We start from the raw sequence: 21,040 nt of genomic DNA, 5'->3' as shown, positions 1-21,040 counted from the left end.
AACAAGCTGCTAGTGCAAGAACTTTCTCAGTGTTTAACATAACAAAGAAACATTCCCAAGAATAACATAACAGAGAAGCCATTTTAACTACCCTACGCAGTAACATAAAAGACGAAACCCGCTTACACTCTTCCCCCCACCAAACAAAGTCATGTCCTCATGATTTCTAAATAACTCACCAACCAGTCCTGCAGACACACAACACACACATACACAGATACACACAGTGACAGTTTTCCCCAAACAGTGGACCTTACGCCTGTCCCACAGGCGCTACGTAGGCTAACCTATCTGGGAGCTTCCTAATCCTCCGAGACCTCCGTACCCCCTCACCTAAACCCAAAAGGCTCAGACACTACTAGGGATACCTCGGGCCTGTTTGCCAACTCCTCTCTCACTCAGGCCACCATTACAACTCGGAGCCCCCTGTCCCGTGTCCGGGGCCCCGCTTCTTTTCCTTCCTGATCCTGCCCTAACTCAGACTGCCCACAGCTAACCCTCCCTACTACACCTGACTCAGTGGGAGAAGGGCCAAAGGTCTCTTCCTCAATCACGGGGAAGTTAGTGAAAGGCAGCAGGTATCACATGTCCAGCACATCATCCTTCGAATCCGTATTCTTCCTCATTCCCACGATCGGTAGCTGCTGTTTGAGTTTCTCCAAACTGAAACATTTAGCCGGGGCTACCCCTTCAGCCTCCTGCAGTCGAGACGTCAGCTTCTTCGGGGACTCCTTCAATTCTCACCACAGCCTCAGCAGTTCTGACTCAGGGTTCCTGGCCATCTCAATCTGGGATGCAGTTACCCCACCAGCTTCTCCCACCCTGACCTGAAAAGCAGCAGTTAAAGGGTGTTCAGCCTCCGGTTGTTTCTTCCTGATAATGTCTTCCAGGTCAACTTTCAGTTTTTCCACTTAATTTAAACTGTCAATAGTCATCTCCAGGTTCCTTTCAAGCGTCCGCCTCCCTTTTCTGAGATCTGTCCTCCATTTCTTCACCTCCTCGGAAGTGTAGTCAAACTCCCCTTCCTGGGCTCTCGGTTTTCTGTTGGCCTTAGTCAGAACACTTCCTTGATCTTCCCCAACTTGTAAGTCTTCCAATCTTTTCTGGATCAACGTCTTGAGTTTCTGCTGATCCCTTCGAAGGTGGGTCATTGTTTCTTCTCGCTGGATTAATTCATCAGTACATGACCACAGTGTCGGCTCGGAATTCCGTTGCTCCTTCTCCACGTTGATGAGCGTGAATTCCAAGTCTGCAATGGTCGTCCCACAAGTCCCTCAGTCTCCGGCCGGCATTTCTGAGCACTCAGTTCAGCAGTACAAATCCCCTCTCTCCCCTGTGTCTCATTCAGATTGACGACCTGGGTTTCCATCCCCAGGTCCACCACCATCTGTTCCAACACCAGGAAGTTCAACTGGTATGTCGAGTCATTTTTCTCACATTGCACCAAACTCCTCCGGCCAAAAACTCCTCCACATGTGACACTTCGCTTCGGTCGCCCGGGCTCAGCCACTCGCCTCGCCTCATAGTCCCCCCAGGCGAATCCAAGCTTTAGGCAGTCATCCACATACGCCAAAACTCCACACACCTTCACTTCCCCTATGGTCTTCCTCATGCCCCGTGGGAAGGATGCAGGGGCTCCGGATATGCCCTTGGGCATCTTTTCGGATCGGAAGAATCCTCGGGAACTAATAACTGCCATCTTTGGCTCAACAGCCGCACTCCTCGGGATCTGGCAACATCCACTCCTCAGATCCAGCACATTAAACCACGTCGCATAATCCACACACACGCTGCCTTCATCTTCCACGCCGCCAGGGTCCAGTTGCCGCGACCTCTTTCTCGCTGAGGTGTCTTCAGCGGTCAACTCCCCTCCCTCGTGATAGTTCAGAGCGTCTACTAAGAGGGTCTCACCCTCAGCTACTTTCCCCAGGCAGTACCACCACTGGGTCTCGTTTAAATTCGGTACCGGCTCAAGGCTGCTACACACGTCCTCAGAAGCAACTCGACACGCTGGGTGCCCAGACAATGCCCCCATGAACTCCAGGGTCATTAACCAATCATCGTCTTCTGGATAACTACTGGCACTGGTACCCAAAGTCTCCGGTGCCCTTGCAGTTGTCAGGGGTAAATGCTTCAGACACCGGTTGTAAAGCGAACTGTACAACAACTTGACCTGCACCCCGGGGTTGAGGATGGCTTTAGCATCGCTTCCCTATATCCGTAACGCCACCCTGGGGTGTGGTCCCTCTAAGCCTTCAGGAATAGGGTCTTTTCCTTTCAGAAGTTCATTGGTATATTGCTGGGAACGTGCTTTCCCAGGGACCCCAAGCCATTCCCCCACTGGGCCTCCACTAAGTTTCCCGACACCTCTCTGATCAGCTGAACAACTGAAGGAGGGGCTGATCCCCTGAAATGATCCCCCTGGCACTGCAAGCAATTTAGCTGCCCTCCTAGCCAGAGAAGACACACTGAAAACTTTCCCCCGCTTTCAAATAACTGACAGTTGTCACTACGGTGTAAGTGAACCTGACAGCTGTAACACCGTCACCAGCCCGCCTACTCAAACTTTCAACCAATCCCTGTCGCTCTCCCTCAACCGAGCCTGCCACTCATCTAACAACTGAGAGATCCACTCCACCAATGTCTCGCACGCCTCCGCCCCTCTTGGGGTGGACACTATCCCAAACGCCAGGCGGAGCCTGCCAGAACTGGAACATTTATTCACACACACTACCTCCAAATCAGACCGCTCTTTCCTCTCTCTCCCAACAGCATGGACAGCCCCGAGTTCCACCTCCAACTCGTCAATGCCAGCCTGAACTCGAACAAAAACCTCACCCACCACGCATACAGCAATAACCAGCAAATAACCCACAGAGACACACATTACTGATTTAAACAGGGCACCCACACAGCATACCGGTAGATCCAATCCCAGACAAAAGCCCACACAATGTAGCCCCCTGGCCAGCTTCAGGGTAGCTCGGCTCGCTGTCGTCTAGGGAAACAGCCCTCGGCCCCGCCAAACTGGGTAATTAGTTTGTGTGGATGCTGTGTGATGTACCCCACCCCGCCCAAATAACAGACAATATACCAGATACGATTAAATGATTTACAGTTTATAGATATTACTGGAACTATATAATTAATAGAGAATAAAATATAAAAGGAAAATAAAAGGCACCACACTTATCAAAGTTCAATCTCTTCGTGCACAAACAGTTGGAGCTCAGGACCCTTCTTCTTCACCCTGCGACCCCTCGGACCACCTCGGCCGGCCGCCTGGGACCAACAACGGTGGTCGACCAGATACTCCACGAGTCCGTTTTCGTCTCCTCTTCTCGCCAAACACCCTGATCGGGGTCCGACCCCGTTAGCGAACATCACAGCACCTGGTCCATCCTCGGTCTCTCTCTCCCACCTTCTCCCCCAAAACCCCGCGCATACAGTATCTTCAAATACACCAAAAACAGAACAACTATCCCAATTGGTTCGTAACATATTCTTATCACACTCTAACCCAAAACAAGCTGCTAGCGCAAGAACTTTCTCAGCATTTAACATAACAAAGAAGCATTCCCAAGTATAACATAACAAAGAAGCCATTTTAATTAGCCTACGCAGTAACGTAAAAGACGAAACCCTCTTACACTCTATTAACATCAAACTTCAAATATAGTTGATTATCTAAAAGCCAAACGAATTCATAAGTAATCAGATGGCACTATTTTTAACTCCAATATCAAACCAGGTATAATTGTCATAAGAAATGTAATAGCTGACGCTTCCCTCAGCAATATGCTGATATTAAAACCAATTATAATTAGTTCCATCACTTTATAATCAGCAAAAAAATGACATTTATTTTACAATAGGAATAGTACAATTCCTTTGGAACGTAAGGTAGTACATCTAATTTGTTCCCTTTGCCCAGTGTTATGAAGTCTTGGCAGAAGCACTGACAGCTTTAAAGGGGAAAATGTCGGTCGGTGGTGAAAAGTATGAAAAGGTCTCCGTGTTTGTTCTCAACCCCAAATCCATAACCATGGGTCAGCTGTATGGCGAATTTGATCTATTAACTCATGAATGGTAAGTACAATTGGTTTGTTTTAAGTCCCTACCACAAAATAACGTTGCTGCTGTGGATGCTGATTAACTAGACTCTGACAACTTGCATCAATTCATCGATTACACTTTATTTATTTTGCACAGAACAGCATGACCCTGGTCACCAAACTCATCTAACGTTTGAATAAAGGAATAACATTTTTATATAAAAATTGACTAGTTAGATACAGATATTGACCAGTTGGTAGGCTTGTGGATGTTCAAATTCCTTAATTGCATAATGAGTCACAATTACACTACAGTAATACAGGAATTAATAGCCAACAGAAGCTAAATGGTAAAGGCTAATAATACTTAGGAATTAGTAAAGTAAGTAAGTAAACATCACTCTGGAATTTTTCATTTCCATCTATCTTGTCTCATTATATCAAATGGCTCTTGGTACCTGGCTGTGCAACGGGGAGCTATGCTCTTCAAAGACCTTTCTTCCCTGGATTGACTGCACACTATCTGTGAACTATCCTTGCTTGGACATTATCTTAGCCCTTGCCTTATCATGACTCCACATGACATATCTTCAGCAGCATTGCAATGTTGCAACAATTGCAATGTTTAAAACTTGCTGGTGCAAAAATTATATGTGCCTTTGCAGAATATATTTAATAACACTATATTGATCAGCTTTTATTTATTATTATTACTCTGTGATCACAGATAGAAGTTTTGCATTTATCATAGGGCCTTTCATGACTTAAATGTAGTTCCAAAACTCTTAATTACCTAGTGAGGAGTAATCACCGCAGTATTGTCGGAAAAACAAAAAACAAATTATGTATGGCAAATAACTAGCAACGTAACAATGACTAGATAAATAAAGTTAGTGATGCTCTTTGAGGGAATTATTCACCAGGACAAAGGAACTGGGCAAGACCCTAATTGTGAGGATTGTGGGGATTACTGAGAGGATCTTCGGGGTCTCTCTTCTGTTGAGGTATTTGCCAGGAGTACACAAAGCCTTTGGCATTGTCATTGATCCCTCCTATCTGTCCAAAAGTCTCTTTGAACCTACCTCAGGCAGGAGATACTGTAACATTAGGACAAGAACTGCTAATATGGGAAACAGCTTCTTCCCCGGCCATGAGACCACTGAACTCCCTGCCACCACCCAGGTCTCACCACATATGAAGTGCCAGTAGTATTATACTGTTTACTTTTTAACTTGTGTCATAAATGCACCTTATTATTTGTTAATTTATTTGTGGTAATATTACTTTATGTGTTGTGTGTGTGAGTGTTTGTATACTGTGTTGATCACCTTGGTCTGGAGGAACGTTGTTTTGTTTGCTGTACATTTGCACAGTTGAAATGACGATAAACTTGAACTGTTTCTTTGAAGTATGCTGTAGAATATGTATGTTTATGTGAAATAGGACACAGAGCTTCAGCTTATAATCTTGTCCAAGTGAACAGATCTTCTACAATGTAACAATCCCTCAGAATTGTGTTGGTTTATCAGAAAAGTTTTCAAACAATTTTTAAAGAGAGCATTATGAAGAAAGCCAACATTACTAGTAATTAAAATGCTTTTCAGCTTACCATATATCTGTCATTTAGAAGAGAATCTAAGCACTACACTCAGTATGTCTTTTTGCAGGACCGATGGCATTTTATCATCATTAATTCGTGTCGGAGCAGCAGCTACTGACCAAGTGAAGAAATGGTATATGTTTGACGGGCCAGTAGATGCTGTATGGATTGAAAACATGAACACTGTCTTGGATGATAACAAAAAGCTATGTCTCAGCTCTGGAGAAATAATCAAACTCACTGAGGTAGGTAAATAAGAAGAATGATGAAAATTATGGAAAATCCCCATGGCTCAGCAATCAAGTAGTTATGGGACGCAGCAACATATGAACTTGGATATTAATTTGATTTAGATTGGATTCAGATCTATTTATCACATCAAATCATACAGTGAAATGTGTCCTTTGTGTTAACAACCAATGCATCCAAGGATGTACTGGGAGCAGCCGCTAATGTCGCTACCTATTCAGCGCCAATATGCTCAGTATGCTCAGCGGGGCAGTGCAGAGCACAAAATGTGACAAAGCAACAGCAGCAAACCAAGCCTCGTTCCTCCCTGTCACCCATCCACACACATACACAATCCTCTATAAACAGTGTTGTGCCAGGGAATTGCTGAATTAAGACAAAATATTGAGTCACAGCAGTGAATGTGTGATGAAATGATTGTTCTCATACACTCACTGACTGTCATTACAGAATTATATCATGAGATCCATTGGAAGCCATGGAAATGATACTCTTCAGCATAGATAGGCAAAATATTAATCAAAGCAAGCAAACAAGTCCATACAAACCATGACCATTTTCTTCACAAACAAGTTTTTGTCCTCTCTTTGTGTCCTCTCTTAGGCCTATGTAAGGCAAGAGTCCATCTTATCATACAAGAGGGAGAGGGGAGAAAAGAGGACGTGCGGGGTGGGTGGGGTCTTTGTTTATGCTGGGAGCTTACTGAGGCAGAGAGAAGTTCAGACAGATTGCACTGAGGGAGGCTGGTTCTTGTGATGTGCTGAGCTGTGTTCACAACTCTGCAGTTTACTACAGTCACGTCATCCCTCTACCATTCTATTGTAATCATTAACATAATAAATTCCAATTACTTTAAATCTCTCTTGCCTCCACCCAAGCACTTTATAGATCATGCAACACACATCAAAGTTGCTGGTGAACGCAGCAGGCCAGGCAGCATCTCTAGGAAGAGGTACAGTCGACGTTTCAGGCTGAGACCCTTTGTCAGGACTAACTGAAGGAAGAGTTAGTAAGAGATTTGAAAGTGGGAGGGGGAGGGGGAGATCCAAAATGATAGGAGAAGACAGGAGGGGGAGGGATGGAGCCAAGAGCTGGACAGGTGATTGACAAAGGGGATATGAGAGGATCATGGGACAGGAGATCCGGGGAGAAAGACAAGGCGGGGAGGGGAACCAGAGAATGGGCAAGGGGTATAGTCAGAGGGACAGAGGGAGAGAAAGGAGAGATAGAAAGAATGTGTGTATAAAAATAAATAACGGATGGGGTACGAGGGGGAGGTGGGGCATTAGCAGAAGTTAGAGAAGTCGATGTTCATGCCATCAGGTTGGATGCTACCCAGACGGAATATAACGTGTTGTTCCTACAACCTGAGTGTGGCTTCATCTTTACAGTAGAGGAGGCTTTATAGATCATTCTATCTTTTCTCTTGTTAATATGGATTTTTCTCTCTCCTGTTGACTGTCTTCTTCCACAAACTTTAACCTTTTTTTTAGATTATGAAGACACGTAGTGCTCTTTTATTGTCATTTAGTAATGCATGCATTAAGAAATGATACATTATTTCCTCCGGTGTGATATCACAAAACACAGGACAGACCAAGACTGAAAAAACTGACAAAACCATATACTTATACATATAGTTACAACAATGCAACAATACCATAACTTGATGAAGAAGTCCGTGAGCACAGTTAAGTTCAAAGTTTCCCAAATGTCCCACATCTCACGCAGACGGGAGAAGGAAGAAAAGCTCTCCCTGCCATGCCGACCACAATCCGACTCTGAGTCATCCGAAAACTTCAAGCTCTGATCAGCTCTCCGACATCGAGTACTGAGCACCATCTCTGTCCAAATGATTCGACCTCCTTCTCGGTCGCCAAAAGCAGGCAAGGCCGGGGATTTTGAGGCCTACCCTCTGAAAGATTCCCCACCACACAGTAACGACAACAAGGAACGGGCATTTCAGAAATTTCTCCAGATGTTCCTCTGTGCTTTCACGTCCATTCTCCATCAAATCAGAATTATCCACGGCCCCTATTTAACAGATATGATATCATTTTTCACCGGAGGGCTGCGCACACGCAGGCGCGTCGCTATCTTCTCCTCCCGCTCCTGAAACAACTTCCTATTATGATAGCAATACACATCAAAGTTGCTGGTGAACGCAGCAGGCCAGGCAGCATCTCTAGGAAGAGGTACTGTCGACATTTCAGGCCGAGACCCTTCGCCAGCATCTGCAGAATTCCTCGTGTTCCTGTTATGATAAATGGTTGTCACCTTAAATTTTATTCCAACCTCCACAAATACTGTCTGACCTGCTAAGTATTTTGAACATTCAGTAGCAGGGATTCTATTCTAAAGCCCTTGGTTTGTAAATGAACAATTCCCTGTGATCTATGTTTTAGCATTAGAGTCATAGAAAACTATAGCACAAAAACAGGCACTTTGGCCCATCTCATCTGTGCCAAACCACAAACCACAAACCACAAACCTCCCCCATTGACCTACACCCAGAGCATAGCCCTCTATACCCCTCTATCTATCCAAACTTCTCTTAAGCCTTGAAATTGAAATCACATCCACCACAGCTCATTCCACGCTCTCATGACCCTCTGAGTGAAAAGGTTTCCCCTCATGTTCCCCTAAAACATTTCACCTTTCACCCTTAACAAATGGCCTGTAGTTGTAGTCTCACCCAACTTTAGAGGAAAAAGCCTTTTTGCATTTACTCTATCTATACCCCTCAATTTTATACATCTCTATCAAATTTCCCCTCAGTCTTCTGTGTTCTAAGAAATAAAGTTCTAACCTATTCAGTTTTTTCTCCAGTACAAGCAACAACCAGCAATTTTCTCTGTACTCTTTCAGTCTTATTTACACCTTTCCTGTAGAGTACAGAGAATGTTGAATCATTGTGGATGGAGTTAAGAAACTGCAAGGGTAAAAACAAAATTAAAGGGATCATATATAGGTGTCCAAATAATAGTCATTATGAAGTTGTGATTGCAAAGGGGGCTGGAAAAGTATGTACTAAGGGTAATGTCACAATTGTAATGGGGAATTTCAATATGCAAGGGGATTGGAAAAATTGAGTTGGTGTCAGATCACAAGAGAGGGAATTTGTTAAATGCCTACGAGGTGGCTTTTTAGAGAAGCTTGTGCTTGAGCCTACTAGGGGTAAGGCTATCTTAGATTGAGTGTTGTGTAATAACCCAGATCTTACTAGGGAGCTTAACATAGAGAAACTCTTAGGAGGTAGTGATCATAATAAGATTGAATTCATACTGCAATTTGAGAGGGAGAAGGACATGTCAAATGAATCAGAATTGCAATGGAATAAAGTGAATTACAGAGGATCACTAGGGACCCAAGTCACCCCAACCACAAACTGTTCCAGCTGCTACCATCTGGCAAACGGTACTGTAGCATAAAAGCCAGGACCAACAGGCTATGGGACAGCTTCTTCACCAGGCCATCAGACTGATTAATTCACGCTGATACAAGTGTATTTCTATGCTATATTAACTACCCTGTGGTACATACTATTTGTTACAAATTACTATAAATTACATATTGCATATTTAGATGGAGATTTTACTCGTCTATGTGAAGGGTGTAAGTAATGAAGTCAATTCAATTCAATTCAAATGAGAGAGGAGCTTGCCCAGGTGGAATGGAGGAGGATATTGGTGGGGATGACAACAGAGCAGAGGTGGCTGAGTTTTCTGGGAACAGTTCACAAGGCACAGGATAGATTTGTCTCACAGAAGAAGTTGTTCTCTAAAGGCAGAGGCAGGCAACCGCGGCTGACAAAGGGGAAGTTAAGGACTGCAGAGTAAGCGAAGGAAAGGGCATGTAAAGTAGCAAACATGAGTGGGAAGTTGGATGATTGAGAAGCTTTTAAAATCCGACAAAAGGCAACTAAAAAAACTATGAGAAGGGAAAAGATTAAATATGAGGGCAAACTAGCCAATGATATAAAGCAGGATACTAAAAGTTTTTTCAGTCATATAAAGAGTAAAGGGATGTTAGAGTTTATATTGGACCACTGGAAAATGATGCTGGTGAGGTAGTAATGAGGGACAAAGAAATGGCAAATAAACGTAATGAGTACTTTGTATCAGTCTTCATTGTGGAAGACACTAGCAATGTGTCAGAGGTCCGTAAGTGTCAGGGAGCAGGAGTGAGTGTCATTGCTATTACAAAGGAAAAAGTGCTAGGCAAACTCAAAAGTGGATAAGTCACCTGGATCAGATGGACTACATCCCAGAGTCCTGAAAGAGGTTTCTGAAGAGATATCGGATGTATTGGTCGTGATCTTTCAAGATCATGCTTGATTCTGACATGGTCCTGGAGGACTGGAAAATTGCAAATGACACTCCACTCTTTAAGAAGGGAGGAAGGCAAAAGGAAGGAAATTATAGGCCAGTTTGCCTAACCTCAGTGTTTGGGAAAGTGTAGGAGCCTATTATTAAAAATGAGGTTTCTGAGTAGTTGGAGACTAGTAATAAAATGTCAAAGTTAACATGGTTCTTGCAGAGGGAAATTTTGCCTGACAAATCTGTTAGAGTTCATCAAATAAGAAACCAGCAGGTGGACAAAGGAGAGGCAGTGGATGTCATCGACTTGGATTTTCAGAGGGCATTTGATAAGGTGCCACACATGAGGCTGCTTAACAAGATAAAATCCTTGGAGTTACAGGAAATATACTGATATGGATACAGGAGTGGCTGACAGGCAACAGGTAGCAAGTGGGAATAAAAGGGGCCTTTTCTGGTTGGCTGTCAGTGACTAATGGTGTTGCTCAGGGGTCAGTATTGGGTCCACTACTTTTCACATTGTTTGTCGATGATTTAGAGAATGGAATTAATGGTTTTGTGGCAAAGTTTGCGGATGATACAAAGATAGGTGGAGGGGTAGGTAATGCTGAGGAAGCAATGCAATTGTAACAGGACTTAGACAAATTGGAAGAATGGGCAAAACGGTGGCAGATGGAATACAGTGTTGGGAAATGTATGATAATTCATTTTGGTAAAAGGAACAAAAGTGCAGACAATTACATAAATGGGGAGAAGGTTCAAACATCAGAGCTGCAGAAAGACCTAGAAGACCTAGTGCAAGATTCCCAGAAGGTTAATTTACAGGTTGAGTCTGTGGTAAAGAAGGCAAATGCGATGTTGGCATTTATTTCAAGGGGAATAGAATATAAAAACAGAGAGATACTGCTGAGGCTTTATAAGACACTAGTCAGGCCGCACTTGAAGTATTGTCAACAGTTTTGGACCCCATATCTCAGGAAGGATGTGTTGTCATTGAAGAAAATCCAGAGGAGGTTCATGAGGATGATCCCAGGAATGAAGGGGTTTACATATGAGGAGTGTTTGGCAGCTTTGGGCCTATACTCACTGGAGTTTAGAAGAATGGATCTCATTGAAACCTACTGAATGTTGAAAGGACTAGATAGGGTGGATGTCAAGTGGATGTTTCCTATGGTGGGAGTATCCAGAACCAGAGGGCACAGCCTCAAAATTGAGGGGCGACCTTTTAGAACAAAGGTAAGGTGGAGTTATTTTAGCCAGAGTGTAGTGGATCTGGAATGCTGTGCCACAGACTGCAGTGGAGGCTAAGTCCATGGATGTATTTAAAGCAGAAGCTGATAGTTTCCTGATTCACTGGGACATCAAAGGATATGGCAAGAAGGCAGGTGTATGGGGTTGAATGGGATCCAGGATCAGCCATGATGTAATGGTTGAACAGACTTGATGGGCTGAATGGCCTAATTCTGCTCCTTTGTCTTATGGTCTAAGTGACCAAAACTGCACACAATGCTCCAAATTAGCCCTCATCAATGTCATATACAACTTCAACATAACATCCCTAATTCCTGTACTCAGAACTTTTATCTATGAAGGCCAATGTGCCAAAACCTTTCTCTACAACCGTGCTACCTGTGACACCACTTTCAATGAATTATGGACCTGTATTCCCCAATCCCTTTGTTCTACTGCACTCCGCATTGCCCTACCGCTCACTGTAAGACCAATTCTGGTTGGTTCTCCCAAAATGCTACACCTCATGCTTACTTGCATTAAATTACATCTGCTGTTTTTCAGCACGTTTTTCCAACTGGTCCAGATCCCACTACAAGCTTTGATAGTCTTCCTCACTGTCTACTACACCCCCAGTCTTGGTGTCACCTGCAAATTTGTTGATCCAGTCAATCACATTATCATCCATAGTATTGATATAGATGACAAACAACAATAGACCCAGCACAGATCCCTGTGGCACACCACTAGTCACAGCCTTCCAGTCAGAGAGGTAACCGTCTACTACCACTCTCTGGCTTCTCCCACAAAACTAATGTCTAATCCAATTTACTACCTCATCTTAGAGCTTGATATAGAAGTAATTTGACATTTATAATCTTTTTTTTTACCTTTTTTTGAGGTGATGACAATGATGTTTGAGGTGGAGGATTTAGCAGTGGCCTCTCCTGCCACTGTCTCTCGTTGTGGAATGGTCTACTTGGAGCCCAGCATTTTAGGACTTAAGCCATTTATTGAATGCTGGCTTAGGAAAGTACCCCCAGTCATAGAACCCTACAAAATGAAACTGGAGCTTCTCTTTAATAATTTCCTGGAGGTCAGTATTTTCTTCTGTATTGGATCACCTCAGAGGTTTATGTTGCTATTGTTACAAGGATCAACCCTCAATAATAATGATCAGTTAGACACAGAGAGAATCTGTATTTACTGATGAATATCTTTATTGTCTCAACTAACAAGCACGTGAATTTACAAACTAACTAACTATGTGCACACCCACTAGGTTTCCCTGAACTTTCACAAACAGTCAAAGAAGAGAAAAGGTAGTACCCATGAAAAAGAAGCAACACACACAAAATGCTGAAGGAACTCAGCAGGCCAGACAGCATCCATGGAAAAGAGTAAAGTTGACATTTCAGGCTGAGACCTTCCAGCAGGACTGGGGATAAAAAGATGAGGAGTCAGAGTTAAAAGGTGGGAGGAAGGGAGGAAGAAACACAAGGTGATAGGTGCAATGGGGGGGAGAGGGGTGAAGTAAAGAACTGGGAAATTTATTGGTGCAAGAATTGGGAATGGGGAATGGTGAAGCAGAGAGGAGGGAAATTACTGGTAATGACCCTCCTCTTCACCATTCCCAATTCACTTTACCCTCTCTCATGTTATCTCCTTACTTGCCCTTTACCTCCCTCTGGTGGTCCTCCCCCTTTTCTTTCTTCCATGGCCTTCTGTCCTCTCTTATCAGATTCCTCCTTCTCCAGCCCTGTATCTCTTTTACCGATCATCTTCCCAGTTCTTTACTTCACTCCTCACAATTGCACCTGTCACCTTGTATTTCTTCCTCCCCTCCCACCACCTTCTAACTCAGAGTTTTTTCTGCAGTCCTGATGAAGGGTTTCGGCCCGAAATATCAACTGTACTTTTTTCCATAGATGCTGCCTGGCCTGTTGAGTTCCTCCAGCTTTTTGCGGTATTGCTTGGATTTTCAGCATCTGCAGATTTTCTCTTGTTTGTGATTGGACCCAGGAAAAAGTATCTATATTGGCCAGGTGTTCTTCTTGATCTCCATGTAATTTCCACGTTTCCAATGTGGGGTCATCCACTTCTACAATTGTTGGTCTTCACAAAGTTGCCGCTCCCTGTACTCATGAAATCCTCCATTCTTATTCTTTTCCTTATCAGATCAACCTATGATGTTTCAATTTTGTTGGCTCAAGGTTATCGACTGATATATGTGAGCTTTTTATTGGATGTGGCCAAGGCTACAAGCAGTATTCCTTTATGGCTATCCATTCAGCCATGTGCCTGAGGTGATTTCTTTCCAATTTAGACTGTTCAAACCAGTCTAACCAGATCAGCCTAACACTGGCCCAGATGATCAATTAACAGACTGTTCTTTCTGCAAACTTGCCACTTCACAAATTAAGAACTTCTTGTCTGAAAATAGCCTCGGATTTAACAGATCATTAGCAGAAACTCCTTGTGTCAAAATTCTGTGCTCTGGTTCGGCTACCCTTGAACAAGACCCAGTTCACAAAATGGTGGCTGCAAGGACAGTCTCACAAAATGGCCTCATTTATATTTGCTGATTTGGAGATTGCAGTTCTTTCTGGCCAACACTATGTTTGAACATTGATTTATAGTACATAGATGGTTATCTCTGGAAACTTATACAAAAATGTAACAACCAGGCAGCAATTAACTACCAAGCAGAATACTAAAACAATAATTACTCTTTTAAAACCAATATAGTATATATTACACTACTGCCATCTAAAAAACAGAACTAAAAAAAAGTTACAGATATTCAGCTATCAACCTTTACAAATTTACAGGTTCAGACACAACATGGGTCTTTCACTCTCTGGGGCATCTTAAGCTGTGCCATTGAGGTTGATGTCTCTGCAGTGTTCACCCTGGATGCTGACTGAACACCAACTTTAGGATTCACTGTGGGGCCCTGTTTCACCACTTTGTCTGTATCTTCCTTGTATTTTTACTGTGACATTCTCCTCTAGCACATCTTACAACATCTGACTGAATATTGGCATCAACTCTAACATCTTAGGAATCACGTAAATAACAAACAATATGCATAAAGCTTTCTGAAATTTATGTTGACTGTCATTAGCACACCTGAATGACTTCTCCCAGATCGCACCCGGATGTCCATGTGTAGTCAGGAGATCAAAATGCTCACGTGTTTTTATTCTCTTAAAAATATTTTTATCCCCATTATCAAAGACTATTGGAGTGGGATACACAATGCCCTACAAGACATCTTTAAATGTGAACTACCCTTAGAAAGTAAGACCATATATTTTGGGTATATACCTCAAGAATGGTTGAAAAGATAAATATTTAATGAATATACTGCTGGTGGCTGGAAAAAAGACACTTACTAGGAAATGGTTATTACAGGAGAGCCCAACTTTAAATGCATGGATGGAAATTACAATGGACATTTACAAAATGGAGAAGATAACAGCATCTGTTAATCATAAGTTGGAACAATTTGATTCATACTGGGAAAAATGGTTTAACTACATAACACCTCATAGGCCTGATTTAATTCTCACAAATCAATGAATATGTTGTAAAAAAAAATCACTCCCTACTTGTACATAGTTTTCTCCTTTTGCTTGTTCTTTTTTCCCTCTCTTTTCTATAAGTGTATACCTCAGACAAATATTATGTGGAGATTTGTGGCATACATGACTATATGATATATATGTACTATATCTGAAATACATCTTATGGAAATGTTTGATGATGAACTTCAATAAAAAAAATAAATTACAAAAAAAATATTTTTCTTTATTTCTGTCTGGGGTGGAGGTGTCTTTCTTTGGCTCGGTTTCCTTCCCTCAGTGTGGCTGCACAAAGTTTCCAAAGTTAGTCCAGTGGGGTTATTTAAATAAACACAGTTTTGATTTGTAGCCAACTCTTCTGTGGTGAAAGGTTAGACGTTCTTGCTGATAATGATAATAATGTCGTCCCATTCATTTCATATACCTGCCTTTGAATAGACATTTTGCAATTTCTTCACCTCTGATTTTGAGAAATTGTTGACACTTATTGTGTACACAATGTGATTCTTGAGCCTCAGTCTTCATTATTGACTGTTTTTACAATCTAGCAAAATTTCTGGGTTCAGCCCCATTCAATCTCACAGTTCATAGCATTGGCAATTGCACTGTCCTATCCTCATCACCAGTGGAGTCTGCAAATGCATTGAAGGCTGAACAGAGCTGTGGAGGCCTTAGGTACTTACATAGAACATGGTAGTTTATTCATACATCTCCAGAGTATAGAGAAAGGTTTGTTCACATAAAGTACAGCACAATGTAATCCTGTGTTGGCAATGGTGTCATCATTTAGATTTGATTACAGAATCCTGCAGAAACCTGTAAGGTTTCAAAGTCCAGTTTAACTATACAGCTTACCGTGTGAGAAGTTCCGCCTCTAGCTACCTAATTATATACAGTATTTGAAGTGCACAGGGAATATGAATTAATGAATGATCTCTGAAAGATTTGCTTGTAACAATCATGCGTTATTTGATTGACCTTAGATTTGGTACACAATTACCACAGTTCCTACACTCCCTTTCATACACTGTGCCCCTTTTGCAGAATTTCTTGTTACACAATGGAGCCCTGGTACCTACACTCCCTTTTACACTCTGGAGCTCTGTTCCCACACTCCCTCCAACCCGTCAGGACCAGTACCTCCACTTCCCACTCTTATTTGAAACTTACAAGGGTCTTATTTCTCATGCACCATCTGAACTTACTGGTTTCACTGAAAATGGGTTATTCTACTGTGTAATGTGTAAAAGGTTTCATTGGAAGTTCTTGGAGAATTAATCAGAATAAAATACAATGGTCTGGAAAATCTGCTAGCCTTAAATTACCGAACTCCTCAGCACGCTGGATAAATGGAGTTTTACTGTAGCTAGGAAGCTATACATGTACTTAAGAATTAGATATGAATGAGATTGACTTTGCCAGAGTTTGATTTCACTAGAATAAATTCTTATTTCTTTTGTTGCACTTCAGCACATAGGGTCAATGTCTCTTAAATAAATAAATCTATAAACCAAACAATCTTAGCTTTTCTTCTTCTTGTCACAGGAGTCAATTTTTCTTGTGAGGAAATCAGTGAATGAGGTGATCACCTCAATGGATAGCAATCTTACCTTCAGCCTCCTGAAATTGATGGATTGCTTCTTTAATCCTTTGATGCCAAAAGAGGTCAGATTGTAATACATAAATGAATTTCTTTTAAAAGCTCTACTTACAAATATAATAAAAAGGTAAAGTGAAAGTTTGTCAAACTTGTTATATGTTATCTTCTGGCCACTATCGTTCTTATCCATTTCACTTATTGGTGGAGGCAATAATAATCTTTAATTTAGGAAAATAACTCTAGAAAACTGTGAAAGATCTTGATGATTGGAAGACTATCCACCTAAATACAGTGGTGTTGGTTGAATTCAGATAGCCGTCCAGTTTTCTTCAAGCTCATATTGCTCTGTATGTAGCTTGTAGATGGTAATAATAGTAGATTAAAGAGGAGACCTCTTAACTATTAAACTAGTTCTAATCTCATGAATAATGCTGTAGATCAGTAAAGATATACAGAATGTGTATTGTTTCAATAGTTGGAGCATTGGTACAAGGACTTACGCACACGATATAGAGCAGAGCAAGCAATAATGTAAATTTTTCTAGTATTATTTGTTAAGGAAGAAGAAGTGAAATAGAAGACTTGCTTCTTTTCTGCCAAGATACATGTGTACATGTAACTTGAGCTTGAGATCTGATGTTTGCTTTTATTATGATTCTCTTTTACTCATTGATACTCGTGTCTTAAGAATAACTCTGTGACATCAGCTTAGTTTATGGTCATGTGCATTATTTCAAGAGGTGTGTGCAAGATTTTGTGTCTTGCCGGCTTTTTAAGGGATATGTATGTGCATTGTATGAACAAATTGGTGTATGTGACCCCATAATCTTACACCAAAGGTTTTTCTTTTGTATGGTTATTGCCTGTATCCTAGCTTGACGTCACTCCACACCTTGTACAGGCCAGAGTTCTGAATAATATTGTATGTTCCACTATAAGATCAATTTTTAGACAGTCATCTCCTTGGTGAAAGGATCAGGTTTTGACAGCATTTCTTCTTGATAGATTTATAAAACTGGGTATCATTTTTGTGCCTTTTCTTTGCATCCTTTACTAGACAAGTTCATTGGTATCACATCAGCTGAGACCAAAACAAGTTAGAATGTGTAGTACTTAGATAGCCCATTTGTCTCTCCCAATTTTCCCAGACTTCTTGATTTAATTAATCAGATTTATTGTGTCATTGGTCAAAAGACATGGTTAACCAAGATTTCACAGTACTAAAATCTAGATTCATCATGCTGTCACTTATTTGAATGCTATTCCCTAACTCTGTCTAGAGAAACAGCTATTCGGCTAGTAAAATCATCTAGCCTTTGCCATCTATTGGCTTAATAATTTCAATACTCTCCTGGGCAGCCTCCCATTTCCTACCATTCCCCTCCCCAAATACTTGAGCTCTGACTCTGCTAATTCTCATCTGGAGCTATTCACTCAATATCCTACTACTCACTGACCCGCATTGGTCCATGGCTTGGCTCTCAATGTAAATTTGAATCTGAATCAGTTTCATTATCACTATCTTATATGACATGTTGTTTGTGGCAGCAGTACAGGACAGAGACGTAAAATTAAAATAAACTACAAAATAAAAGTGCAAAAAAAGACTCATGAGTCATGGACTGTTCAGAAATTTGATGGGGATGAAGTTGTTTTTGGATTGTTGACTGCAGGTCTTCAGGCCCCTGGACCTGCACCCCGGTGGTAGTAATAAGAGGAAGGCAGGTCTCAAATGGTGAGGATCCTTAATGATGGATGCCGATTTCTTGAGGCACTGCCTCTTGAACATGTCCTCAATGGTGAGGGGCGTTTGTGCCCATGATGGAGCTGGTTGAGTATACAACTCTCTGCAGTCTCTTGCAATCCTATCCAATAGAGGCTCTATACCAGCCTGTGATGCAGTCAGAATCTCTCAATTATGTCACTCACATCTTCATGATTGCATTGTGTTGGGTCTAGGAAAGTTTCTCCAAGATGTTGACATAAAGGAACCTAAATATGCTTTTTTTAAAGCTATTTTTTAATTAACTTTGCCCTCCCTTTCTCTTAACTTCCAGCACAAAACCATAAGAAATGTAAGCATTGCTTTAATTCCAGCTTCTTGGACATCCTCACTTCTAACACTTATGTCTTCTAGGCATCTTTTGGGGCTTGCTTCCTTGATCTGTCCTACCTTCCCCTTATGTGGTTCAGTAACAAATCTGTTTGAAAATGGTCTGATGAACATTTGAAAATGTTAAAAGCAACATTAGAATACAAGCTGTTGTCCACACATACCTTTGCCTTTGAACTCCAACATTGTTGAAATCATGTTCATTGTAGAATTGTATTGAATTCTAACATTGTTGCCAGTACCTCAAAAGCTGGAATATCTCATCATCGATACCTTGCCTGTTTCCTAAAAACAAGGTATTTACCTAAACACAAGTCATTGGTTCATCCTTTGTGTTTTCACTATTTTCAAACCTGGTTGTTCCATGCAAACTATATCTTGCCATTTCATCCGTATTTCTCAATAATAAAGAAACAATTTTCTTTGAACAGGGTGAAAGAGGTTTTCCAATTGAAAAGCTGAAGTTATTGGATGACTTAATTGAACCCTGGTTTATTTTCTGCTTGATTTGGAGTGTTGGTTGTACTGGCGATGCTCAGAGTTACAGTATTTTCAGCAACTGGTTGAGACGCAAGATGGAGAAGGAGAAGGTATATTAAAATATGATGGCTTATCGAGATAAAAACTTTCATACTAGAAACTCAGTCATTTGTAATGTTCTCTTTCTTTCATGCCAACTTAATTTTGTATTTTTAAGCCAAGTCCAGCTGCCTTATGTATTTTTAGTTAACGGTTACAGCACCTCCATATCAATTATAGAACAATCTTACTCAGATATTCATCAATATGTATTTAGTAAGAACAGTAGTTACGAGTGCTAGTTGTTAATTTTGCATGCTTTAATATAGAGACAAATAAACATTGTCTGCTGTCATTTTTTTGGTAAAATTTTGATGCCCTTATTTGCTGATCAGATTTATCTCAATTTTTGTCACAATGGTGATTTTAAGTTCATAATGTTGTTTACAATAAATGGAGATTACTACAAAATATGATGGTCACCTGTTTCCGGTATTCACAGCTGAATGACTCACTCTTACAATGCTCACCAAACTGCAGATTGGAACCCTAATCTAATGTCAAAGCCTTGGGCTTTATAGTCAAACACTAACCAGATGTTAATCTGTTATCTCACATAATGCTCGGGCAGAGAAAAGACAGGGTGGGATGGGTAGGGAGATTGGTGGAAGATAGCGGAAATGGGTGACGATCTGTCAGTCTCAAAAGTTGGAAGGTCAGAAGAGAGTTGTAGATTGTAAGCAGAGGGCATCAGGATATAGGAATATCATGGTGGCAGAGAAGGAGACAAAATTATAGGTAGTTGGAAGCTGGAATCAGGTTTATTATCAGACATGTCATGAAATTTGTTGTTTTGTGGCAGTGGTACAGTGCAAGCCATAAGTTACAGTAAATAAAATAAAGGTAGGAATGCCCAATAAATAAATATATAATGTTATTGTAAGTTTAAATAAATAAATAATGTGAAAGCAAAATAGTGGGGTGTAGTGTTCATGGACCATTCAGAAATATGATGGCAGAAGGGAAGAAGTGTTGAATGAGGGTCTTCAGTCTCCTGTACCTCCTTCCCGTTGATAGTAATGAGAATCGGGCATGTCCTGAATGGTGAGATCCGTAATGATGGATGCTACATGCTTGAGGCATGTCTTTTGAAGATGTCCTCAGTGGTGCGAGATTGTGGTAGTGCTGGCTGAGTCTAAAAGCCTCTTCAGCCTCTTTTGATCCTACACATTGCACTTCCATTCCAGGTGGTGATGCAATCACTCAGAATACTTTCCACCATGCATCTGTAGAAATTTACAAGTATTTGGTAATGTATCAAATCTACTGGAACTCCAAACGAAATATGATCACTAGCATAACTTCCTAATGATTGCATCAATGTGTTGGGCCCAGGATAGATAGGGAGAAATTTTAAGGTGGATGAATAATTGGAGAATAATAACCAGGAAGAAAGATTGCAATAATGGTTGAGAAAATTTAGTATGTGAATAAATTGTGAGATTGATTAACATTAATGAATATCATTGTAATTGCCCAGAGACCTATGTATATATGCACATCTCATGCATGAATACAAGTATAATTGCCCAGGCAGAATTAGTAGAATTATCAGATTCTCCCAAGCAGAGTTCTGTTAGGGTGTGCAGGAAGGAGTAAATATAGGAATGTCTCCCATTTAAAGCTGGATATCTTCTCCAGAGAAGAGAGGGATTAGTTTTATATAAACTACATAAAACCAATCACAATCACTTAGAGCTACATGGTC

The 21,040-nt window shown here is 41.3% G+C and overlaps 1 protein-coding gene across 1 annotated transcript in view; it reads left to right on the top strand.

The window, feature by feature from the left end:
* dnah1 (dynein, axonemal, heavy chain 1) overlaps positions 1 to 21,040 on the top strand; it is a 393,587-nt gene that overhangs the window by 223,997 nt on the left and 148,550 nt on the right. The window contains exons 36-40 of the mRNA XM_063068377.1: positions 3,935 to 4,089; positions 5,723 to 5,900; positions 12,355 to 12,549; positions 16,586 to 16,705; positions 19,185 to 19,343. Coding sequence (XP_062924447.1) covers positions 3,935 to 4,089; positions 5,723 to 5,900; positions 12,355 to 12,549; positions 16,586 to 16,705; positions 19,185 to 19,343 — 807 coding nt within the window. The remainder of the gene's footprint in view (positions 1 to 3,934; positions 4,090 to 5,722; positions 5,901 to 12,354; positions 12,550 to 16,585; positions 16,706 to 19,184; positions 19,344 to 21,040) is intronic.

Source organism: Mobula hypostoma, chromosome 15, assembly GCF_963921235.1.
Source record: "Mobula hypostoma chromosome 15, sMobHyp1.1, whole genome shotgun sequence".
NCBI classification, from domain to species: domain Eukaryota; kingdom Metazoa; phylum Chordata; class Chondrichthyes; order Myliobatiformes; family Myliobatidae; genus Mobula; species Mobula hypostoma.
This window is presented reverse-complemented; position numbering and strand designations above follow the sequence as displayed.